Source organism: Melospiza melodia, unplaced genomic scaffold, assembly GCF_035770615.1.
Source record: "Melospiza melodia melodia isolate bMelMel2 unplaced genomic scaffold, bMelMel2.pri scaffold_28, whole genome shotgun sequence".
Taxonomy (NCBI): domain Eukaryota; kingdom Metazoa; phylum Chordata; class Aves; order Passeriformes; family Passerellidae; genus Melospiza; species Melospiza melodia.
The window spans coordinates 7,018,438-7,044,332 of NW_026948600.1; the positions used below are offsets into that span (position 1 = coordinate 7,018,438).

The 25,895-nt window shown below is 52.6% G+C and overlaps 1 protein-coding gene across 1 annotated transcript in view; it reads right to left on the reverse strand.

Annotated features, from left to right (window-relative positions):
- LOC134433877 (zinc finger protein OZF-like) overlaps positions 1-25,694 on the reverse strand; it is a gene marked incomplete at its 3' end in the record, with an annotated part of 163,448 nt that extends 137,754 nt beyond the window's left edge. Inside the window, exons 1-2 of the mRNA XM_063182578.1 lie at positions 25,671-25,694; positions 24,820-25,249 (exon numbers count right to left, since the gene is read on the reverse strand). Of these exons, the coding sequence (XP_063038648.1) occupies positions 24,820-25,249; positions 25,671-25,694 (454 nt within the window). The remainder of the gene's footprint in view (positions 1-24,819; positions 25,250-25,670) is intronic.
- Between the last annotated feature and the right edge of the window lie 201 nt (positions 25,695-25,895).

Consider the following 25,895-nt stretch of genomic DNA (forward strand, 5'->3'; position numbering starts at 1 on the left):
TCAGGATATGGGGAGGGTTTTTCTCATCCTCCTGTACAAAAAGCACAGGAACCCAAACACAAGTTTATATACTGTATGCTAATACAGATTCATCAATATTTTCCCGTAAATCTCTTCCTCTTTTGATTCTTGAAATCTATGTCACTGTACTGCACAGTTCATGCTCCCACTGTTGCTAAGGGGTCTTTTGGCTCTTTGGTGGTCACATCCAATGAAGGCTTCTCCTCATCGTCACTATTCTTTGAACAACCCCTTATGTTGCAGATGCACCCCAAGTCATGTAGAAGCCAGCATTATATTCCAAAAGAAAACCTTTTCGTTTCATAGACACCTGAAATAATTTCAATTCTGTTTATTTCAAGGTTGATTCTCTAATTATCCTAAGACATACTCCGTTTTTGGATGCTACTTATCTCAATCTACATCCTGGATCCTATAATCTCATGAACATCTGTAAACATCTGTTTTGTGACACTAATTATTTTTCTTTTCCTCTATTACTTTTCTAAAATATCGATACAGTTACCATTGTTGGCATGAATCCTATTCATTTATTGCACCACCATTTCCCTCATCCAACCCCTGGCACTCAGAGCAGCTGAGGAATGGAGTCATATCCAGGGGTGTCCCCAGGGCTCAGAATTGGGGCCAGGTCAGTTCAATCTCTTTATTGCTGATCTGTATGAGGCCATCGAGGGCACCCACAGTCAGTTCCCAGGTGAGCCCAAGCTGGGTGGCAGTGTGGCTGTGCTGGAGGGCAGGAAGCTCTGCAGAGGAATCTGGCCAGGCTGGAGCCATGGGCCCAGGACAATTGGATGAGGTTCACCAAGACCAAGGGCCGAGTCCTGCCCTGGGCTCACAACCACCCCAAATCCCTTATCCCCACAGCCTGTCCTGTTTCCTTCATCCCTGCATTGCCAGGGACTCTCTGGGACAAGGGAGCGCTGTTCTGGGGTGGAGGGAAGTCCAAGTGCAACCCCTGGAGTGGGAACCACAACTCATCAGGTTTGTGTCCTTTGGGGGTCAGGAACTGGTGGGACTCTGAGGCACAGAAAGTTTCTCTTCATGGCCAACAGACCACAGTTGAACAGGACACAATTTAATAACAATCACACTCTTCCCTGAGCTATGTGCAATGTCCCAGCAGTGTCTGATGAGTCCACCATTCACAAGTGATTTCCATACTAAAAGTAATTTTAGACAAATGTGGCAATATATATAAACACAATTAAGTTCTTGTATCAGGATGCTCCTCCTGGAGAACATCCTTTGGTGGAGGCTGTGGCTCCAAGTAGGCCAGGGGGATCCCAGGGGACAGGGACCCTGCTGGGCATGAACAGCATTGGACTTGTTGGGAGAAACTGTGAGGGGGAGCTGGGGCAGAGTGACCAACCCAGTGACCTGACACAGCCCTGCTGGAATGTCACACAGCCCGTCTGTGATGTCACAGCCTGCTCTGTGAGGTCACAGCCCATTCTCTAATGTCACACAGTTGGTCTCTGATGTCACAGCCAACTCTGCGATGTCACAGCATTCTCTGTGATATCAGATCTCTGCCATGTGATGTCACAGATGCAATCTATGAGGTCATAGTTCTCAATGACCTCACATAACCCACTCTGTGATGTCATAGCCCACTCTGTGACCTCATGTTTCCTGATGATCAATTGTGTACACCAGGTGAGCCGACACCTGGAGCTTGTTCTCCAAAATCCCAGGCCTATGGAAACCACACAGTGCCCATTGTGTGAGAAAGGGAACTGGAAGTTCACCAGCCTCAGTGTCCTGGCAGCTCAGCCAGGCCCACTGGAACATTGGGGTCCATGACCACCAGGGACCATCACAGAGACCCCCAGGACAGAAGAACACATGGGTAAAGGGGAGGGGAAATATGTTAAAGATTTTGGGGAAATGATCATCATATGTGTGTTTAGTCAGGGAAAATCAATGAATATGTGTGCAAAATATAGAAAATAAACAGAAACTTTCCTGCACTCAGCATGCATGGCTTTGGGAGGAGCTATCCCCCATGCATCCAGCTGAATAAAGAATGCTGCTTCTTAATGCTACACTGGGGTTAAGGAGTTTTCTGTTTTACCAAATTTTTGGTAACACTCCCACTGCCAAGGCAAGCTTTGTCTTCTGCTGTTCACAAACAGAGAAGGGCTGGTGGCAGATGTGGGGCTGATTTTGGGTCCTGATTTTTTGAAGGGAAACAGCCCTTAAAAACAAAGGAGTCCAGGAAGGATGGACACGCTTCAAGAAAGTAATCTTAAGGGGGAAGGAGCAGCCTGTCCCAGTGTTGCAAGAGATGAGCTAGAGACGAAAATGACTGGCCTGGCTGCCCATGGAGATTTTGTGGGAACTCAGGAGGGAAAGGACTGGCAACTCAGAAAGTGTTTAAGGATGTCCTTAGGTTATGCGAAAGAAAATTAGAGAGGTGAAAGCTCAATCAGAACTTAACCTGGCCCATTCTGTAAAAAAAAGAAATGTTTTTTTCAAAAAGCGTATAGCAAAAGGAGGGAAGAGTACGTCTACTCTTTATTGGATGCAGTGGAGGATATAGAAACTAAAGACAAGGAAAAGGCTGAGCTACTTAATACCATTTTTGTCTCAATTTTCAATATTAGGACAGGTTGTCCTCAGGACAGTTGTTCTCCTGAGCTGGCAGATGGGCACAGGGAGCAGAACAGCCCCCTGTAATCCAGGAGGAAGCAGCAGTTGGTGACCTGCTGAGCCACTCAGACGGGCACAGGGATGTGGGATCAGATGGGATCCATCCTAAGGGGATGAGGGAGCTGGTGGATGAGCTCCCAAGCTACTCTCCATCACTTACCATCAGTGCTGGCTCACCAGGGAGGTCCCAGAGCACTGGAGGTGCCAGTGTGAGCCCATCCCCGAGAAGGGCTGGGAGGAGGATCTGGGGAACTCCAGGCCTGTCAGCCTGACCTGGGTGCCCGCAAAGGTTATGGAACAGATCACCCTGAGTGCCATCACAGGGCACCCACAGGATGGCTGAAGGATCAGAGACAGCCAACGTGGATTTAGGGGTGGCAGGTCCTGCCTGACCAACCTGGTCTCCTTTTGTGACCAGGTGACCCACCTGTGGATGCAGGAAAGGCTTGGATGTTGTGTGCCCAGACTCTAGCAGAGCCTTTGACTCTGTCTCTGACAGGATTCCCTGGAAAAGCTGCAGTCCATGGCTTGGGCAGGTTCCCTCCTTGCTGGGAGATTTAAGTGCTGGCTGGAGGCTGGGCCCAGAGAGTGGTGGGGATGGTGCTGCACCCACCTGGTATCCAGGCACTGATGGTGTCCCACAGGGATCCGTGTTGGGCCCAGTCCTGTTTAATATCTTCGCTGATGATCTGGGTGAGGGGATCGAGTCCACCATTCACAAATTGCAGATGGCACCAAGCTGGGTGTGAGTGTGGATCTGCTGGAGAGCAGGACAAGAAGACACAGCCTTAAGCTGCACCAGGGGAGGGTTAGGCTGGACAATCGGAAGAAGTTCTTCACAGAAAGGGTGAGTGGGTGTGCTGGTTTGACCGGAAAATGGGAATTCTGGGATGCTGTAGTCAAACCAATGGGTGCTCAGATTTAAATATTGGCACCTGCTGTAGCCACTGATGTTTGGACACACCTCTGAGAACACACAGGGGGTAAAAACCAGAGCTGCTGCCCCGGGAAGCTCTCTTGGGACTTCAAGGGAAAGAGGTCGGATCTCCCTCCCCTCTTCAGCTGCTGCTGCTGGGCAGGGGAGGGGCAGCCTGCGGTAGGCCTGGGCCTGGACAGAGATGGGAGGTGAGGAGGCCCTTGAGGATGGAAGCGTGGAGGAGCCCCAAGAGACAGCCATCGGGCAGCCATCCCCCCCCCAGGAGAGAGAGAGCGAGAGCCGGCGTCTGAATTTGATAGCAGCCAGCTGAGAAGGAGAAGAGGGGAGAGTGCAAGCGAGAAGGTGCCCGGCAGGGCAACGTGGGAGTTCCAGAGCTCTCAGACATGCAGAGACTGAAATTTTTAACCCTTTTCTTGCATGACAGAAACCTTGCAAATGCTGATCCTCCTGGAGCTGAATAAGAAGAGAGATAAGAGATGAGATAACAAGAGATAGGCCACGAGGGAAGTGGAGAAGACTCTTGAGTGGGGGGAGAGATGACGGAGTGGCCTTCTGGCTGGACTTTTTTTGTGTGGCCATAGACTGAACCATTGTTTTTCCTGTGACACAGAGACTGCATTTAGGGGGAGGCAGTGCCTCAGAACCAGGAGGGTTCAGTGTGGTTACCCCTCGGTCCCAGGAGGTGAAAACTTGGGGGGCACAGATGTCCCGAAGGAGAGAATGTGCCTTTTTTGGAGTGAGAAAAGGCATCCTGGAAAGACAACCCTAGAACAGGGTCTGCTCCATGCACAGTGGTGAGAGCACTGGGCATGGAAGGAAAGGTGTCACGATGGCAAAGGACTTTCCAGGTGGTGCTGAGTGACATGGAAGCACACGAGGTTTCCAGGGGAAGCACACAGCATGTTTCCAGGGGAAGCCTATGGTGCAAGAAGGACTCCTCTCCTCTTCATGAACTGAAGATTGAGTATTCTAAAGGGTGGTGCCAGAGTGAGAGTTGGTGATTTCGGGGAATGTATTGCATTGGGAAATTTGGTGGGGGGGGAGGAGGAAAATGCTTTTGTAAGGTTTTAATTTTTTCCCTTATGGATTTTTTTTCTTCTTTTCTTGTAGTTTAGTTAATAAAGTTTTCTTTATTTCTAAGCAGGAGCCTGCTTTGCTTATTCCTGGTCAGACACACACTGATCCTTGAGACCCTTCACCAGCAACAAGTGTCTCGAAATCTTGATCCATTGGTCACTCCTAACTCGAGACCTCCCCTCAAACCTGCCTTTCTCAGACCTTCCACAATGGTCCAAGATGGCAATGGCCACGTGGTCTTGGAGCATCATGCCTTGGAGACTCAAGATGGAAGAAACCTGAATGTGGCTCAGGAGACTGACCATCCACCCTCCATCTTGGCTTCTCCACTTCCTGCTACCACAACCTTCTGTTCCGCCCTGAATGAACCTCCAGACTACACCCCCACAACTGCGGGTCATGCCCCACTGTCAATCATTCCACCTCCACCCTAGGCCATGCCTCCAGAACTCCACCCTGGAAGTCCACCATCATAAATCAAGGCCCTTCCTCCCAAACACCTGACAAAATGGCAGTACCCTTTGCCTTACCCTCCAGCAACAATATAACCCCATGATCAAAGATACTAAGCCCAACAGTTACAATGTTTCTCATCTGAATGTTTCTGCTCCAAGTTGAGTCAATTCCTCAGAAGACAGCTTGGATTCCACAGAGCCACCTTGCCCCTGAACCCCAGGAGATCCTTAGAAAAGGATCCAGAAAAAGGCAGTTAAGGAAGGAGACTGGCAAATAGTCTCGAAACTCCTCGTGGCCCCTATATATTATGAAAGAAGGGGACAGAATCACAGGTATCAGCCATTGGTTTATGGGGAAATCAAATGATCTGTATAGGGCAGCTGAAGACCATAGGAGAGACTTAGCTTCTTTTAATGGCCTAATGAGGGCCATGTTTACAGCACATGTCTTAACTCCCTATGATTTAAAATATATTATGACCATGTTGTTGTCACCTACAGAATATACCCTGTGGGAAGGGGGATGGAAGTGTTTACTAAATCAATTAATAGCAGACTGTGCTAATAATGAGGCAAGGGTGGAATTGACAATCGACCATCTAGGTGGAGAAGGACAACACAGTCTAACAGATGATCAAGCAGCAGGCATCCCCTGAGAAGTATTGGATGATATCAAAGAGATATCAGGTATCGGATGGTAGCACCCCCTATTTGGACTACCTTGCATGGCCGAGCTAAAGCTTTAGGACAATTAGACCATCTTGGGTGCCTGTTAAGTAAGCAAACCAATGCAACCTCCCTCACATTGAGTGGCCTGCTCTGAGACATAGAGACCATCAGAAATGCCACCGTGCAGAACAGCAATAGAGCTTTTATTCTGGAGACATGGGCATGGCTCAGTGTAGACTCTGAGGGCATGTGTTGCATGAACTTCTCCAGCCACAGCGAGTCAATTCACAAGAGCACTCAGATACTGAAGGAAAAAAGCTTCAAGAAGCTTCACATGGAAAAAAAAGACTGGTTCAATAAACACTTCCAATCCTAGGAATTAGAGGGTTGAATGATGTCTAGCTAAAACAGGGTCTTAGTTGTTGTATTGTTAATTGTCCTATGTTTGTTTGGATGCTCTTAGAAAGTCTTACAAATTCTTTCAGTTCCATCTTTGTTGTAAAACAGAACGGGGGAAGATACTCAACACAGGCTCCTCATGGACTCCTTGGAGGAGAGAATTGGAGGCCAGGATGGCACAAAAACCTCTCAGAGACTCAGTGTGGGAAGGAAAATTCTTAAAAGTACCTAAAGTATTCTTAAATCCATAAAGTACCTTAAAAACCTTGAGTATCTCAAGGTATTAATAAGCCTCACTGAATGTCAGTACAAAGCTCTCAAGGGACTCATTAAAGCAGATAATTGGGGCCATGATTGCACAAAACTATCACAGAGTCTGGATCAAAAGGGAAATACCAAGTACCTTAAAATAACTGAAGTACCTTGAAGCATTAATGAGCCCCACTGAGTTTTGTTACTGACAAAGCCTCTCCAGGGACTAATTATAGCAGATAATTGGAGGCCATGATTGCACAAAACTCTCAGTGACTCCAAGGCAAAAGCCAAACCCAAAGTCCTGGGAAAAACCTGCAGTCCCTGCAGGGAGCATTAAGGAGCCCCCAGAGCCATTCCTGAGCAGGGCTCCCCAGGGACTCCTTCCAGCAGATCCTTGAGGCCACTGGGATGTGGGCTAGGGGGGGATGCTGAGGGCAGGACAAGGGGCTGACAGCGCCCAGCCTGGCTGGGGCTGTGCCAGGAGGCCCCAGGGCCCCAGGATAAGGTGTCTCCTCACAGCCCTTGGTGGCACAGACCCTGCTGTGGCCCAGGGCACCAAGACTTGGCTTCTCTTTGCCCCCACCTGTCAGCACTGTCTTCAGTTCTCTGCTCTGTCTGGGGCCTGGGGACACTTGCTAAGTCATGTCCCTCTCTGGGACCCATTACAAGTCCAAGAAACTTTGGAGTGTGATTCTGGCTTGGAGTTCTGGAGAGGTTTCTTCAGCTCCCTCTCAGGGACTGATGTTCAGGACCTGGGCACAAAGCCCCAGAGGCTCATTAAAGTCCTGGTGCTGTGTCTGTGCTGCTGGACTGGGCTGGGCTCCTGGCACAGAGGCAGCTCCTGGTAACCAAGCAAAGCTTCAAAAGCACATTTCTCTTGATGAGCAGCTCTTCTGCCAGCCCAGCAGGGCTGGGGCACTGCCTGCAGCCACCTTGGGCACAGCACAGAGGCACAGAGAGCTTCAATCAGTCAGGGTTGGGAAGGGGCTGAGAAGTGCCTGGGGCAGAATCACTGCCAGCCCTTGGCACAGGAACCTCTGGCTGCAGGACAGTGCAGCTGCAGCTCCAGGAGCCATCTCCTGCAGCTGGAACATCCCATTGCCTACAGACCCTGTGAGTACATTCTCTGATTTTCTCTTGTGCAGAGCAGCCAGGGGTGGCCTGGTCTGTCCTGCAGAGCAGGGTCCTGCAGCCCAGGGTGCTGTGCAGGGGCAGGGACTCTGCTGCCTGCCAGGGACAGCTCTCAGCCAGCCCTGGCAGCTGCTCCCAGCACTGGGGGACAAGATCTGGGTGAAAAGAGACAGCTGGTAAGGCTTGGGAGGGCTCTAATGGTGCTGTGAGGATGCTGCATTGTTCAGGACTGCTCCCAGCATAACACTTAACTGCAGAACATTTCCAAGTAGATTATGCAGGGAGCGGAGCGAGGCAGGGACTGCATAAAAGGGGAAATCCTGCTTTTTTAAAGTACTGCTCTAGGTTGTCTTGATGGGAAATTGCAAACAGATATTCATCTGGCAGTCCAGGATGAGAAAAAAAACATTTCTCAGATGTTGCTAAACCAGGCAGTGACAGAAATCAGCACAGGGCCACTTAGAAGCTGCATCTTGTCTTGTTTATCCAGCCTCCTCAGGGTTGCTTTGACGTTGCCATCAGAGCCTGCAGGTCCAGAGCTGCCCATGGACAGTGCCAGAGCTGGGAGGGGTCTGCAGGACAGAGATGAGCCCCCAGGATTGGGCTGAGCTCTGGCAGCACTGGCAGGGCCCAGCCCTGGGCACAGGGAAGCAGCTGCTGGCAGGGACAGCTCCAGGCTGTAGAGCCCTGGGTAGGGAGTGTGTGGACTGTGTCCCCAAGCTGTGCTGGGATATTTAAGGTCCTCTCCAAGCAAAAATATTCCATGATTACTTGTTTTACAGATCCAAATTCCAAGGCTACACAAATGTCTAACAGCAGCTCCATCAGGCACTTCCTCCTGCTGGCATTGGCAGACACGCGGCAGCTGCAGCTCCTGCACTTCTGCCTCTTGCTGGGCATCTCCCTGGCTGCCCTCCTGGGCAACGGCCTCATCATCAGCGCCATAGCCTGCAGCCACCACCTGCACACGCCCATGTTCTTCTTCCTGCTCAACCTGGCCCTCAGCGACCTGGGCTCACTCTGCACCACTGTCCCCAAAGCCATGCACAATTCCCTCTGGGACACCAGGAACATCTCCTACACAGGATGTGCTGCTCAGCTCTTCTTATTTCTGTTCTTCATCTCAGCAGAGTATTTCCTCCTGACCATCATGTGCTATGACCGCTATGTGTCCATCTGCAAACCCCTGCACTACGGGACCCTGCTGGGCAGCAGAGCTTGTGCCCACATGGCAGCAGCTGCCTGGGCCAGTGGCTTTCTCAATGCTCTGCTGCACACAGCCAATACATTTTCCCTGCCCCTGTGCCATGGCAATGCCCTGGACCAGTTCTTCTGTGACGTGCCCCCAATCCTCAAGGTCTCCTGCTCACACTCTAACTCCCACAGGGAACTTGGTTATCTTGTTGTTACTTGCTGTTTAGCACTTTGCTGTTTTGTGTTCATTGTTTTCTCCTATGTGCAGATCTTCAGGGCTGTGCTGAGGATCCCCTCTGAGCAGGGACGGCACAAAGCTTTTTCCACTTGCCTCCCTCACCTTGCTGTGATATCCGTGTTCATCAGCACAGCCATATTTGCCTACATGAAGCCCTCCTCCATGTCCTCCCCATCCCTGGATCTGGCCCTGTCAGTTCTGTACTCAGTGGTGCCTGCAGCCCTGAATCCCCTCATCTACAGCCTGAGGAACCAGGAGCTCAAGGCTGCAGTGAGAAGACTGATGACTGGATAGTTTCAGAGACATTAAATGGCTGGCCAAATTCTACAAATGACGTGAAATAAAAGTAATGTTATTGATGGCTTGATAGAGGCTTTTTTTTCCCCTTTATATTAGTTTTATCATATGGTCCAAAAAGAAATGTCATTCTTTGTGCCATCTCTCATTTTGTTTGTCTCCACCTTCCCTGTGCCCACAGACTATGTCAATGAGGGGCTGCACTCTCAGTGGCTTTAAAGGATCTAAAGAATCTCCAAGCAAAGCTTTCTGCAGATGCCCTTTTGTTGCCTTCTCTGGGGCTGCAGCAGCAATGTCTGTGTGCAGAGCTGGGGCACATCAGTGCTGGCCGAGCAGCTGTGCCCAGCAGCAGCAGCACTTGGTGTTGCCAGTGCTGCTGCCGTGGCCCTGCCCCGCTGCCCTGGTGGCCCTGGTGTTGCTGCAGGGCCTGAGTGCTCTCGGGGCCGGGCACAGCCCTGGGGGTGGCAGTGCCGGGGCTGCAGCAGGGACAGGCCATGGGCACTGCGGGGGCAGCACTGACGCCTCAGGCCAGGCCCTGGGGGCTCCACGCTCTTTGCCCAGGCTCTCACAAGAACACGGCCAGGCCAATGCTCAGCACAGAAAAGCCCTGTGAGCCGCCCCAGGCTGGCCGTGGGCAGGCTGGGGGCAAACAGCATGGCTGGGGCTCTACAAGGGCCCTGGGGCAGACGGGAAGGAGCAGCAGAGCAGGGGCTGATCCATCCCCAGTGCTCTGCACAGCCCAGGGCAGCGTCCCCGCGCGTCCTGATGGAGCTGGCAGCAACATCCCCCCTCTGCAGCCCTGGCCTCTCCCCCAGCTCACACAGGTGCCCCATCCTTGCAGGCACAGACACGGCAGCACTGGCTCAGGAGCCCCTGTTTGCATTGCACACAGCAGGCAGGAGCACCCCCATGCTGTTGGTGTGGGGACATGAACCTGAGGGAGCACAAATGCCATCAGCCCCTGGGGCCAGCAAGGGCTGGGGGACACCAGGGAAACCACTCAGCTTTGTCCTGGCCTCTGCAGTCAGCCAGAAAGTTTGTTCCCATCAGCTGGGAGTTTCCTGTCCCACTGCAGATGCTGTTTGCTCAGAGCCAGGGCTGCCTGGCAGCCACCCCCAAACTGCCCTGAGCATTTCTGTGGTTTCACCTTTGCTTTCTCTACTCTTCGCCTGCTTTAAATTTCTTCCTATTTCCCTCCCCGGTTCCCTGCCCTGCAAACAGCCCCTCCCTGTTTGCCCTTTCCTCTCTGGCCCCACTCCCCATTGCAGTTCCTTACTTGGCACCATGGGAACATCCCTTGGGGACCAGGATCATCCTACAAGTGCTGCAGGAATTGTCTGCAGGCTCCTGCAGTGCCTCCTGCTGCTCCCTTGCCAGAGGCACCCCAGGCCAGGGGGGCACATCTGGGCTGCTGTGTCTGGCTCTGGGGCTCCCTGTTCTGGGCAGTGAGGAGGAGCTGCAGAGGCTCTGCAGGTCTGACAGGATGGGCTTTGGGGCTGGCAGGAGAAGCTGAGGGACCTGGGCTGCTGGAGCTTCTGAAGAGGAGGCCCAGGGCTCGTTCTGCAACTGCTCCAAGAGTGGTTTTAGAGAATCCTAGAATCAGCAAGGCTGGAAAAGGCTTTGGGGATCATCAAGTCCAACCTGTGCCCTGACACTGCCTTGTCTCCCCTGAGCCTCCTCTTCTCCAGGATAAACCACCCCAGCTCCCTCAGCCACTCCTCACACCACTTATGTTCCAGACCACTCCTCAGCCTTGTTGCCCTTCTCTTGACATGCTCCAGCCCCTCCATGTCCTTCCTGAATTGGGAGGCCCAGAACTGGACACAGCACTGCCCAACCAGTGCTGAGCCCAGGGGAAGAATCACTGCCCTGCTCCTGCTGGCCACACCATTCCTGATCCAGGCCAGGAGCCATTTGCCCTTCTTGCCCACCTGGGCACACTGCTGGCTCATGTCCAGCCTGCTGTCCATCAGTCCCTGCAGGTCCCTTTCTGCCTGGCTGCTGTCCAGCCACTCTGTCCCCAGCCTGTAGTGCTGCAGGGGTTGTTGTGGCCAAAGTGCAGAACCTGGCACTTGGACTTGTTAAACCTCACCTTGTTGAATTTGGGCCCTGGATGCAGCCTGTCCAGGGCCGTGTGCAGAGCCCTCCTACCATCCAGCAGATTAAAACTCCCAGCCAACTTGGTGTCATGAGGGTTCCATGAGGCCCCAGAGTGTCGCAATGGTCTTCATGATTCCATGAGACCTCTCAGTATCACAATGTCCCTTTCGTTCCATGGGGCCCCTTCGGTGTCACAAAGTCCCTTGGATCCTTGGGCCCTGCAGTGTTATAATGGATCATTGGTTCCATGAGGTCTGTCAGTGCAGAAATGCTCTCCTTGCTTACCCAGTGTCACGATGGCGTCTTGGTCCCAAGGGCCACCATGAGGCCAAACATGTTTCCTTCATTTCAGGAGTCCCTGAGGAGCAGCCCTGGACCCTTGGTTCCATGGGGCCCTGCAGTGTCATAATGGCCCAATCCTGACACCAGGTCCTGCGATGTCACAATGCTCTGCATCGTTCTTAAAGGCCCTGCAGGGTCACAGTGGCCTGTTGGTTCCCTGAGGCCTCAGAGTGCCACAATTAATTCCTTGGTGCTGCAGTGTCACAATGGAGCCCTGGTGACACAAGATCCTGCAGTGTCTCCAGGGACCCTTGGTTCCATGGTGTCAGGGTCCGTCCTAGTGGACAGATGACCTGATGGTTCGTAGGAATGATCTCAGAGTGCAAAACACCAACACGGTACAAGGGGGTTTGCAGTGATGATCAAATCAAATGCAGTTTAATGGAAATAAAATCCCTCTATTGCATTTTTGCACAGCAAAAATGCAATAGAGGGATTAAGGGAGAGAAAAAGATAGAGAAAGAGAGAGGAGAGAGGAGAGAGAGAGAGAAGGAGAGGGGATATAGCTACCAACGCAGAGACGAAGTCCTTTGGTCCAGTCCAGCCGAGGGTCCGCCTGCTACGCTGGGGAGATCTTGAAGGCTCTAGCTAACTCAGAGGCTTTTATTACTGAAAAGTGTGTATGGGGGGGAACAGATACAAGAGGGAACAGATGTAACAGGTAGTCCATGTTCTCAGCAGTAAATGATCTTGATAGATGTAACAGCTAGTTATGTTCTCAGCAGTAAATGAGAGCCATTGTTTTCTCGGTCCAGTGGTCACAATCTGCAGGCAAACATCTCGCTTCGGTCAGCTTGCCTCCCCACACACCTCCCCCGGGCTGGGGGTTTCAGTCCCAGTCCTTGGAAGGAGCAGAGGAGCCTTTTTAGGAGTTTCATGTCTCAGTCCTTGATGGAAAAGCTTCTCACATCTCAGTCTGTCTGTCACGGTGGTTGTAAAACAGGTGAGGGTCTTTGGTGGGAGACCACCTGGAACTCAGGAGAAGTCTAGCCAGGCTGAGAGGTGGGACAGCTTCCAGAGCTGCTATTGTTGCAAACGGGGCATGGTGCCCTCTTCTTAGCATACAGCAAACATACTTGTGAAAACAATAGCTTAACACTGAGCTTTCAGATCTCGGAGCCTGTGGCGTGTGACTTTTCTCCTTCAGAGCCAGATATAGACAGGGGGTGTCTTCTCTTCAGTGGTCTCTCAAGGACGATCGTGAGGCAGATGAGGGAAAATTGGGACAGACTCTCACACATGGGGCGCCACAGTGTCACAATTGTTCCCTCAGTTCCCAGAGTCCTTGCAATGGAGCAATGGCCCCTTGATTCCATTGTCCCCAGGCTCTCCCAAGGGTCTCCTTGGTTCCGCAGTGGCACAATGGCCCCTTGGCTCCACAAGTCCCTGCAGGGTCACAGTGGCCTCTGTGGCTCCTCCAGGACCCAGACTGTAACTATGGACTCCTTGCTTCCATCCAACCCCACAGTGTCACAATGGCCTCTTGGCTCTTTGCTGCCATGTCGTACACATAGTCACCATGATCCTCTTAGTGCCACCAGGCCCCGCAGTGTCAGAATGGCCCCTTGCTTCCCCAGGGTCCTGCAGTGTCACAATCATCAGAGAAACAACCATACTGGGAAAGACCTTGGAGAGCATCAAGTCCAACCTGGGACCCAACACCACCCTATCACCCAGACTATGGCACTCAGTGCCACATCCAGTCTTTCCTTAAACACTTCCAGGGACAGTGACTCACACATCTCTCTGGACAGCCCATTCCAGTGCCCAATTACTCTTTGTGAAGAGAATATTTCCTAATGTCCAGCCTAAACATCCCCTCATGCAGCTGAAGGCTGTGTTCTCTTGTCCTGTCACTGTTCCCTGGGAAAAGAGTCTGACCCCCACCTGGCTGCACCCTCCTGTCTGGGGGTTGTATAGAGCGATGAGGTCTCCCCTGAGCCTCCTCTTCTCCAGGATAAACAACTCCAGCTCCCTCAGCTGCTCCTCACATCACTTGTGCTCCAGACCCCTCACCAGCCTTGTTGGCTCTCTCTGGACATGCTCCAGCCCCTCCATGTACTTCCTAAATTGAGGGCCCAGAACTGGACACAGCACTTGAGGTGCTGCCCAACCAGTGCTGAGCACAGGGGAAGAATCACTGCTCTGGTCCTGCTGGCCACACCATTCCTGATCCATAGGAGGGCTAGGGGTTGGATGAGGGAAATGATAGGAAGGGAGTGGGGACAAAGTATTATTGATTGTCAGCCATAAAAGGTCTTTATCTTCATATCTGTTCAGACTGCATTAGAAAGTACTGGGGGTCACTATCAGCTGGACATTGCTGATAGCAGTCTATGAACAGGAAAGAATAACTGTCAAAACAATTTCCTCTGCTTTTATTTTTTTTTTTAATATAGCAGATTCACTTTGAATATACTTTTGAAATTTGTCTAATTAATGACAGAAGAATTTGAAGCTTCAATTATTCCCATTGGCTTTTCTTGTTTGATTGTTTTGAACTATTGTTTCTGAGCCTTTTCCATTGAATTCCTGAACGAAACAGCTGAAGAAAGAAGAGACATCTGGAGTAATAAAGTGCATCAGCAACCTCCAAGTGTCTGAGGATCCATCCCCATCCGAGCAGCAATGGACAGAAATGGGCACAGCTTTGTGGCTGCCCCAGCTTTGGCATGGGCCCTGGGCCTGGAGCAGGAGCAGCTCTTGAGGGCCCCAAGGCCATGGCTCTTGTGCTGCCCTGGGCAGATGGGATGGCAGCAGGGGCTTCAGAGCTCTCAGCACCTCAGGCAGAAAGGAGCAGGGCAGCCAGGGTGCCTCCTTTGGCCTTGGCCAAGCAGCTTCCCCCATGGCTGGGGCTGAGTCCTGTGGCAGCTGCAGTTGCTGCTGTGCCCTTGCCAGGGGCTGAGGCCGTGGGGCCAGCGCCCAGAGCAGCCTGGCCTGAGCAGAGCTGTGGGGCCACATGGGATGGGCTGGGCTGGGGAGAGGCCCTTGGCGCTGCCCAGAGCTCAGGGCAGCTGGCAGAGCTTGCAGGGAGCTGGGCCGGGCTCAGAGAGCCTGGCCCAGAAACCATCAGTGTCCATCTCAGCCTGGCTGAGCGTGCAGGGGCAGGACTCAGGCCAGGCCTTGTGGGGCAGGGCCAGCGCCTGTGCAAGGCATTGCAAACAGGCAAGTGGCCCATAGAGAAGGTTGTTCTGAGCCCTGGGTGGCATGGACAGAGCAGGGAGAGGGCCCAGGACATTTGTCAGTGCCAGCCTCTGTGCCCAGCCCTTGGCAGCCCTGGCTGCTGAGCCCAGCTTTGGCCTGGGCTGAGTTTGGCTGTGGCCCAGCTCCATCCTCCTGCAGGGCTCAGGGCCTGTTCCCAGCCATGGCCAGCCCTGGCTGCCTCTCTGCTAGCCCAGAGGTCGGCAGAGCCCGGGGCAGGGCTGTCTGTGCAGCCCCACAGGTGCCAGGGGCTCTGCAGGAGCTGGCAGAGGCTGCCCAGCAGGGAGGCCATGGGGCACAGAGCCCCAAGGCTGCTGTGGGCACCACAGCACATGGGCCGTTCCCAGCCGCAATGCTCCTGGCCTGGGCTGGGCCTGCACAGGGGCTGGGCCACCATGGCTGGGCCAGCACAGGGCCACAAAGGGGCCACTCAGCCGCTGCCGGGGCTGACAGCAAGGCCAGGCACACACAAGCAATTGCTGAGCATCACCTGAACTGGCCAGGCCTGACTGTGCCAAAGGCAGAGCTCAGCTGCCCTTGGGGGCTGCAGGAATAGTCCAGAGCCCAAAGAGCCTCCATGGCTGTGCTGGAGACCAAGGCTGCAGGAGGGAAATGCAGGGCTGCTGTGGAATGGGGAGGGCATTGAATTCCAGAACATACCTCAGCTCTCTGATGATCCCAGCACCATGCTGGGCCCTGTTTCAGACTGAAGCAGAGCAGATGTTGATGGGACAGGAGCCCTGCGGGTCTGTCAGGGACCTGCAGCTCTCAGGGTGCTCTGCTCTCCCTCAGGTGCTCTTGGAGAGATCCAATCCCAGCTGGGCACCTCAGGGCACAAGTGGAACTGCCTGTTCATGGGCACACAACTGATGTCAGCCTGGATGGGGGCACAGGTTTTAATACGTGTTTATCTGATAATATACAAGCGAATCTTTATTATGTGGGTCATTTGAGTGCTTTTAAGAAATAGCAATATTTTCCCACCAGAAACGGTGGTTCCCACTCTACTTGTATAACCAATACTCATTCTACTATTTAATCTCCCTTTTCCATTCTGTATTTCTTCCTCTCCTGTTGAAATAGCCATGTTTGACTACATCTCTTCACTAGACAAGCTGGATCCATGTCCTTCCTGCTGCTCTCACATTTCTTCTTCCATATGCTCTCTGGCCATTCAAGTGCCTCTCAGCTGACTGGTTTCATGCTTTGAATCTCAAGGAGTGGCCAAATCTTTAAGAAGTTCAAATAAATATGAATTAAATATGTCGTTCTGGTTATATCTATCTCAGAATTACCTTTATTTATGTCTTTGTCTTGAACTGTTTCTGTATAGAAATCCCTTCGGGATGGTGGACATGTGAAATGCTGCTGGGACACGACAGGAAACTGAGGGAAGAGCTGTGATGGTTATTAAACTCTTCAAATATTCCTGTTGTGTTTGTAGGCAAGAAATGTTTCTATGCCTCTGAGTGTCACCAGTCCCTGAACCCAAAGGACACAAACCTGATGAGTAGTTGTTCCCACTGCAGGGGCGCTTGGACTTTGGCTCTGCACAGGAGAGCTCTTCATCCCCTTTCTCTCTTTTCCTCCCACTGGGCATGGAGGGAGCTCCTGACTTCAGCCTGTGACTCGTGTGTGCAAAGAGCAAATCTGGGCAGAATCAGGGCAGGGAGGGTTTGGGGGGAACTTGGGATCTGTGCTGGGCACAGAAGTTGTTTTCCATTGCTCTGAGACTGTCTGCTATGGAAAGTGGATTTAATATCAAGCAGAGGAATGACTTTTGCATTTGATGGAGCTGTGCCTTCCCTTGGCTTTGTTGGCTGACAATAAATGAACATCCCTCTGTGTCTTGGGCAGCTCCTTCTCCAAGGAAAGCAGGTGGGAGTTGGAGCCAAGGAGCTGAAAGCTGCAGGTGCAGCCTGGGCTGGAGGGAGCTCAGATTTGCACAAGGCTGCTCTTAGTGCCAGGGCTTGGATGGGGGAAATGGTGGGGTGGGGGTAGGGACAGAGTCTGATTGATTGTCAGCCATGAAGGGTCTTGATTTTCATATCTATTCCAACTGCATGAGGAGGTACTTGGATTCAGTGTCAATTGGAGATTGCACACATCAATGAATTAACAGCAAAACAAAATTACCAGGACCTAAAAAGTATTTTCTCACTGTCTTTTTAAATATCATGTGTTCACTTTGAATACACTACTGAGATTTACTTAACTACAAATTATTTGGAAACTGAAATCAAATTGTTCCCAAAGGCTTGGCTTGTTGAGGTGTTCTCAATGTTAATGAGTCCTGGGACACTGAATTCCTGAACTGAAGAGCTGAAGGCTGAACAAGCCTCTGGAGCAGTGAAATTCAGCAGCAGCCTCCAAGGTGCTGAGGATGTCAGCAGCCCCCACTGAGGCCATCCCTGCCCAGAGACCGTGGGGGAATGGGCAGACAAGGAGAGCGTCCCTGGGGCTGGGGCAGCACAACTCAGAGGCAGCAGCGGCTCCAGCTGGGAAATGGAGTGTGGAATGTGGCTGGGAAAGCCCTGCCTGGACTGTGCCAAGCAGGACAGACAAGCCCTGACTCCCATCCCCCAAACAACTCTCTCAAGGAGACATTTAAAAGGAAACTCAATTGTTTGTGTCCTCTGAGTTTTATGTGCTGAAGAAATAGCAACAAGAGACTCTAAAAAGTTCAAAAGAGCAAAACAACCTTTATTGTCAACTTTAGAAAATCAGAGAAACTTTTGCAAATGTTTAATATGACATTAAATCAACAAAAAACACAACTCAAAGCATTACCTTGTGCTATTCAACTTCATAAGCTCTAAGCCTGTTCAATTTTAAGTCACTCAAAATTTGGAAGAGGACATATATACGAGAAGTAGACACACAAAGAGAGACAGACAAAAAAGATACAGAGAAGCATACACACAAACAAACACACAGAACTACCAACTCCTGGATTCCAGCAGTGCTCAGATGGAAATTCCCAGAGGAGGGAGGGTCAAGATGTGTGCTTGCCTTGTTGTCAGCCTTCAATACCTCTTGGTCTTCCTGGGCCCTTCCCTCAGGTGGGACTTGGGCTCATTTGGTCCCTCAGGAGCTGGGCTGGGGCTGCAAAGGTGGCTGTGGAGCATTGCCTGTGCTGTGCCAGGGACTGGCAGACACTGCTGGGCTGGGATAGAGGCTCTGGGGGGATTGGGATTCCAGGGCAGGGCAGGGCTGGGGTTACAGGGCAGTGCAAGGCTGGACCTGCCCCTTCCTTCCCAACACACAAAATTTTTCCAGCCAAAAATCTCCTCCAGTCTTTCACAACAGGCAATGTTGGAGGTGGAAATCCCAATTCTGGCCATGGGCACCTGGCTAAGAAGGACAGTTCTTTTCCAAAAGAAGGAAAGCATGGAGCCCCAGTGTTTCAGCAGCTAATAAGAAGAGACCCCCAACATGCCAAGGTCAGTTGGGTCAGTCAGGAAGTCAAAAGGAGGCCAAACCAGCCAGACCTATGGGGCCTAACAGTGTCACAACAGTGCCTTGATTCCATGGGGTCCAGCAGTGTCACAATGGTCCCACAATGGTCCCTTGAGAAGACCTGCAGTGTCACAATGGACCCTTGGGTGTATGGGGTCCAGCAGTGTCACAGTGGCCCCTACATTTGATAAGGCCCTGAAGTGTCACAATGGTCTCCGTGGCTCCCCAGGCCCCATAATGTCATGTGATTCCTCTGTTCCATGAGCCCTGAAATGTCACAATGGACCTTTGGTTCCATGCAGCCCTGCAGTGTCACAAAGGCCTCTTGGTTTCATGAGGACCCACAGTATCACAATGTTCCTCTTGGTTCTGTAGGTATCCCCATGGTCACAATGGTCTCTCTAGTTCCATGAGGCCTCACAGTGTCACAATGCTTTGCTTATTCCATGGTACCTCATAGCATCACAAGATCCCATGAGTCCCCTCAGTATCACAATGAAGCCCTCAGTGCCATGGTGCCCCACAGTGTCACAATGGCCCCTTGGTTCCATGAGACCTCACAGTGTGCCAATGGATCCTTGGTTTGATGGGGTCTCTCAGTGTCACAATGACCACTACATTCAATGGAGTCACACAGTGTCAGTACTGTTCCCTTGGTTCTATGGGGCCCAGCAATGTCACCGTGGTCTCCATGGTTCCATTAGGCCCCACAGTGTCAGTACTGTTCCCTTGGTTCTATGGGGCCCAGCAATGTCACCATGGTCTCCATGGTTCCATGAGGCCCCACAGTGTCACAATGTTCCCTTGGTCTCACAGGGCCCCATAGTGTCACAATGGTCCCTTGGTTCCATGGCCCTGTGCTGCTGCATTCCCCCCTCCCCTTCTAAGGCTGCCCTGCCAGCTGAGAAATGCTCCTTGGGCCTTGGCCTTGGCCAACAGCCCCTGGGCTCAGCTCCTCTGCAGCTCATCACAAACACTCCAGGCACTGCTGCTGCCCAACCAGCTCCTGCTTTCTGTAGGAGCAGCTCTGGGAACTGTTTCTGTTCCCTCAGTCGCACAACATCCCTGTTCTCACCCTGCCAAAGAAAGCTGTTGGTGCCAAGTGTGGCCAGGATGAACCATTGCTGGGACTGAAGCCCCTCTCTTGGGGCCCTGCAAACAGCGCTCCAAAAGGAGCCCTTGGAGCTCTCCTGGGCCAGCCACTCCCTCTGAGTGGGGCCTCTCCCAGCCGGGAACTCTCCCGTTTGCTGCACTCGGGGATCCCCAACAACCACAGAGCCTGGGCTGATCCCCCCACTCCACCAGGCTCAGCCCTTCACCTGCTGGGGAGATGCCAAAGGATCCACAGTGAGCATTTCCTGCCCTCAGGGGAATTGCTCACAGGTGCCTTGCACCGACACTTTGTGTGCACAGAGGAGTGCCTGTGCTGAGGAAATGTGGCAGAAATGCTGCTCTCTGAGGGGTTTGAGTGCCTTGGATAGCTGAGTCAGTCAGGCCTGTAGGTCAGGTTAAGTCACAAGGGCTAAGTGAAGATAAATTCTGCTAAGAGTTGTTCTTTTGCTAAGCTGTTACCTTTAATATAAGTTATCTGTTACGCAAAATATTGTAAAGTGTTATTCCGCTGTTAAATTGCAAAGTCATAGGTTTGAGTTAGATTAAATGCTGTTACACTCTGCTCTTTTGCTAAATTGTGAAGTTGAAAGTATCAGTTAAGGTTAATGTATAAGTTAAGTCCTGTTAAGTTTGAGCTCTGTCTGTTAGGCTTTCAGGCAGTATTCCTTTCATCCTTGCCCTCGCTGTCCTTGTGTCACACACAGACACACAGCGACAGTTCTCGGGTAATTTCTGGTTTGATTGCCTGGATTTGGTTTGGTTTTGTTGTTCCTTTGTTTCCTTGGTGTGCCTGAAGTGTCCAGTCAGGAGCAGAGTGACTCTTGCCAAGGAACTTTGTGCTGTTGTCCCTTAATATTAAATCTGGTTTTTACTGATCCCTTGCTGGGGATTTTTTCAGCGCTCTCAAGCCCTCGTTCGTAACAGGGTGAAGGAGCCCTGGCCCAAGCTCTGGCCCTGGGGGACATGGGGACGCTGCCGGGGGTCCCTGTTCCCCTGTGCCACCCCCAGGGCCCCGTCCCCCCGTCCCCGTGTCAGGTTCTGGGATCAATCTCGTGGAACATCCTCTGGGGGAGGCTGCGGGGCGGGGGAACCCGGGGGGACAGGGGACCCCGCTGTACACGAGCAGGGTTGGACTGCTCTGGAGGGGACTGTGAGGGGGCCCAGGGCATAGTGACCTCCCCAGTGACCTCACACAGCCCCTGTGATATCACACTGCCCCTGTGATGTCACACAGCCCTCTGTGATGTTACATAGGCCCTGTGATATCACATAATCATATCTGTGATATCACACTACACCTGTGATGTCACACAGCTATCTTTGTGATGTCACACTGTCCATGTGATGTCACAATCTGTTCTGTGATATCACAGCCAGCTCTAAGATATTCCATAGCCACCAGGTGATGTCACAACCCACTCTCTGATGCCACAGAGCCACCCTCTATGTTGACAGGATCTGCTCTATGGCCTCACACCCTAATCTGTGATGGCACAGCCAGCTCTGTGATGTCACCACCCCCTCGCTGATGTCACAAAATCCTCAAGAACTCAGTTCTATTGAAACCCTGAAGTTTCTTGTATTTGAAGAAATTTCTGTCAGGGACACAACTGAGAAAGTGTCGCCAGCTTCCAGTCAGAACAGAACATTGGATGAAGTGATGGCAGCTGGGGACAAGCAAGGCAAAAGTGTCCCTGATGCTGAGCAAAACCTGGATGTGTTTCAGGAATGCAAAGGGCCAAGGCCTGAGCCCCAGCCCCTGGCCGGGCAGATCCTGTCCCTCCCTCCTTACTCAGGGCTCTTCCCGGGATGGGCACTGGCATGTGGGGATGTGCAATGACAAGGGCAGGAGCATGGGGCGGCCCCTGCCAGGCTGCTGAGCAGGGACAAGGAGGCAATGAGGCCCCAGCCCTGCAAGGGTCACTTGTCCCCTCGTGGCCTCAGGCCCAGGGCCAGCAGCCATGGCCAAAGTGCTGCCCAAGCTGGCTCTGTCGGGGCTGTCTTGCAGCTGCTGCCCATCCCTGTGCCCTGTGCAGCCCAGGCTGTCCCACGGTGTCCCTGCCCTGCGCCTCTGTCCCTGCAGGCCGTCGGCATTCCCCGGCTGCCCCACCTGGCTGGGCCCTTCCTTTGCTGACAGCTCTGCCTCCTGCCTTCCTCTGCCTGCCCACACAAATCCTGGGCTGCTCCAGGCTCCTGCTGGAGGACATGCTGCACCGCAGCCCTGCCCTGGCAGGGAAATTCCTTTCTCCTGGTGTGCACTCTGGGCCTCCCCAGCTGCCCTTGGTGCTAATATGTCTTCTTTAGGCTCATTCCCACTATGAAAAAAAAGCTCCAGCCTCTCTGAAACCACCCTTCCATCCCTCCCAGGCTACTCCTATTCTACCCTCAGTCTGCACACCACTGAGCCCAGAGCCATCACACTCTACCAGCTAGTTTTGTGATGAGGCCTCCAAACCCCATCCTGGGAGATTTTTGTGTCTTCTCCAAGGTCTGAGAAAATGGAAAAATAGTGATCAAAGTTATTTTCTCCCAAATCTTGCAATGACAGAACAAGGGCAAATATCTTTAAACTGCATGAGGGTGGATTTATATCTCTTAGAAGGAGGAAATATTTTACAAGTAAGAGGGTGGCTCGAAACTGCAGCTGATTTTCCAGAGAAGTGGATTCCCCGTCCCAGGAATTGTCCAAGAGCAGGAACTTTGTGCAACCTGACCCAATGAAACCCTCTCATCCCCAAGGACAGAATTCCTATTGTGAGTTCTCTGATATACTGGGAGCCCTCACAACGCTTCTGGCTAGAATGTCTGCTGAGGGCAGCCAGGCTTCTGCAGAGGCAGTGACCTCACAGCCATCATCATGGCAGCCCTGTCCCCTGGGCCTGGCTCTCCCCTTTGCTCTGTCCCTGCCTTGGCTCTGCTGCCATGAAGAGTTTTGTCATTAATATCTTGTCCCCAAGCTGCTGAGGCCAATGGCTTCCCAGTCAGGCTCTTGGAGCAGAAGTGGCTTTTCAGAGCCCAGCCAGGAATGAGCCCTGAGGTAGCAGCTCTGCAGTGGTGGCCACCAGGCCGGATTGCCAAGGGAGGCTTCTGGCCATGGCCTGCAAGCTGCTGCTGCTGCCAAGGTGCCTTTGGTGCCTCAGGCTCTCCCTGGCACAGCTCCCAGCACGGCACTCTGCCCTTGTGCCTGAGCCCTTCCCTGTGCTGGGGCTGGCCTGGGGCTTTTCCTGCAGCGGGACCTGCCCTGCTCATGGCACAGGAAAGGCAGTTCCTGCTGGAGCAGGAGGCTCTGCCTGCGATGGGCTCCAACAACCCCAGCAAGGCCCTGTTGACTTCAAAACTGCTTCCTAGAGCGCTATATTCTAATAATTGTTATAGCTCCTGAACTGTGCAGTAAATGAATGTGGTTAAGTTCTTTCTTCTAATCATTATTAGAATCAATCAGAGGAATATTTATATAAATCTATCGGGTAGTCCATCATTAATTCTGTGGGACAAATTGGGTTAAAGGTTCAATTCCACCTGTCCAATCCTTTACACCTTTGACAAAGTCTGGGGCTGGGATCGGATCCAGCCACTCCCAGTCTCCTCTCTTTGAAAATATATTAGAAGTCTAGGGGCCCTGCATAGGTTAGAGGATCCATGGTGGCTGTTCAGTGTCATTTCTCCACCTCATGATTTAGCAGGAGTTCTTCCAATAAAGAAATAAAGATTTTTCCTGAAACTCTCACTGTGCCCATGACAGGAACCCCTGTGAGTGTCTGGGACATTCCGGCCCTTTGGCAGCCTGGGGACTCCTGGGATGTCACTGTGGAGCCCCTGTGAGTGCCTGTGACAGATCGGTGCCTTTGCAGCCCAAGGTCCCCTGGGATGTCACCATGGCTGTGACTGCCTCTGACCACAGGGCTGTTTACCATCACCAGAAAGCCCTGGGAGGTCTCCATGGAGCCCCTGTCTCCACCTGTGATATTCCAGCTCTGGAACAGCCTGGAGACTCTTGAAAAGGCCCCATGGAACACCTCAGAAAGCCTGTGACAAATCTGATCCTTAGCAGGTAAACATCAGCAGGACCCTGCTGCTATGGTCAGTTTCCATGGTAACCATCACCAGCCTCCTGTTGCTAGGGTCAGTTTCCATGGCAACTATCCCCAGCCCCCTGTTGCTATGCTCAGTCCCTTGGCAGCTCCATGGAGACCCCATGCCAGGGGTGGTTGCCATGGACACCAGCTCAGGCCTGCAGCCACAGCCTGTTGCCATGGCAACCATTGGCAGCCCCATCCCCAGGCTCATGGGATCCCAGAACCACAGAATTGGCTGAGCTGGGAGGGACCCATCAGGATCCTCCAGTCCAACTGCTGGCCCTGCACAGGACACCCCAACAATGCCAGCCTGGGCCTGGCAGCGCTGTCCAAACGCTGCTGCAGCTCAAAGAGCCCTGGAGCTGGGACCCTTCCCTGGGGAGCCTGGGCAGGGCCCCAGCAGCCTCTGAGCAAAAACATTTTCCTGACATCCAACCTGAGCCTGCCCCGACTCAGCTGCAGCCGTTCCCTCCACTCCTGTCCCTGGGCACCAGAGGGAAGAGGTTCCCACAGCCCCAGCCAGGGACCCGCTCCAAGGCTGTTGCCATGGCCACCAGGGCTGGGACCAGCTGGGATGCTCAGTTTCCATGGGCCGGGGTTCAGGAATGGGATTCCAAAATTTCTTGTTCTTGCTAAAACCGCGCTGCCATCGCTGCCCTCCCACCTCCCATGGAAAGCACAAAAGGCAAAGATCCTAAGCTGGGATAAAAACCATTTATTTGGAACAGCAATGAGATAAGGAACAAACAGGAACAAAAGCAATATTCATAACAGAAGGGATAAGTAAAACAATTTGCAGAGAAAACTAAAACATCAACAATTGGCTCTTCACGGCAATGTATTTCCTCCTGTCTGCAAAGGACACCCTTCTCCCTGGGGTGAGAAAGAGTCTCTTTCCTGCCCCTGGCAATGACCTGAGGTAGGAGTGAATGTAATGACAGGGCCATGGCCAGACCCTCATGTTCTTCCATCCCACATCATGTCATTGGCAGGGGAAGGAAGAGGGACAGGTGTCTTCCTAGCATGGATCACAGGGAACATGGATCACCAGGGCTCTTTCCAATATGGGTCCTCCAATGAGGGATGAAGCTGGAGCTGGGCATGAAGCTCTTCTGCTGTTGGGGCACTGACAGAACGTCCCTTACCAGTGCTTCCATTGGTGACTGGTCAAGTCAGAGCTCTGGGTGAAACTCTTCCCACACTGGGGACACTCGAAGGGCCTCTTCCCTGTGTGGATGCGCTGGTGCCTGATGAGGGTGAACTTATGCTTGAATCCCTTCCCACAGTCAGGGCAGCGGAAGGGCCTCCCCTCTGTGTGAATCTGCTCATGGAGACAGAGATTTGAGCTGGTCTGAAACCTCTTCCCACATGTTGGGCACTCGTAGGGCCTCTCCCCAGTGTGGATGTGCTGGTGGATGATGAGGTGGGACTTGCGCTTGAAGCCCTTCCCACACTCAGGGCAGCAGAAAGGCCTCTCCCCAGTGTGAATGAGCTGGTGCCTGAGGAGATCGGAGCTGGTCCGAAAGCTCTTCTGGCACTGGGGACACTCGTAGGGCCTCTCCCCAGTGTGGATGCGTTGGTGGGTCACAAGGGTGGACCTGTAACTGAAGCCCTTCCCACATTCCCCACACTCGTAGGCCCATTCCCTGGTGTGGATCATCTGGTGGCTGATCAGGGTGCTGCTGTGCCTGAAGCTCTTCCCACACTCTGAGCACTTGTGGGGATTCTCCCCATCATGAAGCTGCTCATGGACCACCAGCTCTGAGCTCTGGCTGAAGCTCTGTCCACCTTCATGGCTCAGGGTGGGTCTTTCCTGCTCAGCGCACCCTGGGCTGGGTTTGCAGCCCCTACTCCTGTGGAATCTCCGGGGATTATCCTCCTCATTGAATTCCTGGGCCATGGAGCTGCTCAAAACGGCCTCCTCCTCCAGGTTCTGCCGTGGGGATTTGTCCTCCCTGGTCTCCATCCTCAGCTCCTTCTCTGGGGGAGGAAGGACAAGGAGAGGATGGGATTTGCCCCCATGCCAGAGGGAAATGGAAGAAGATCCCCACAGCACATCCCTGGAAGGACGGCATTGGCAGCAGGGTTGTCCTGCGCCAGGGGCCGTGCTGGGCTGGGAGATGGAGCAGGAGAGAGGGGGAAAGGGGCACTCACTTCCTCCTCACCTGCCTGGGTGTCCTGGGGCATCTTCCTCTTCCTTGCAGTCTCTCCCTCCATCTGGCTAAATTTTAGGAAAGGGAAATTTTGTTTTGGGAGGAAAACAAGAAATGAGCACA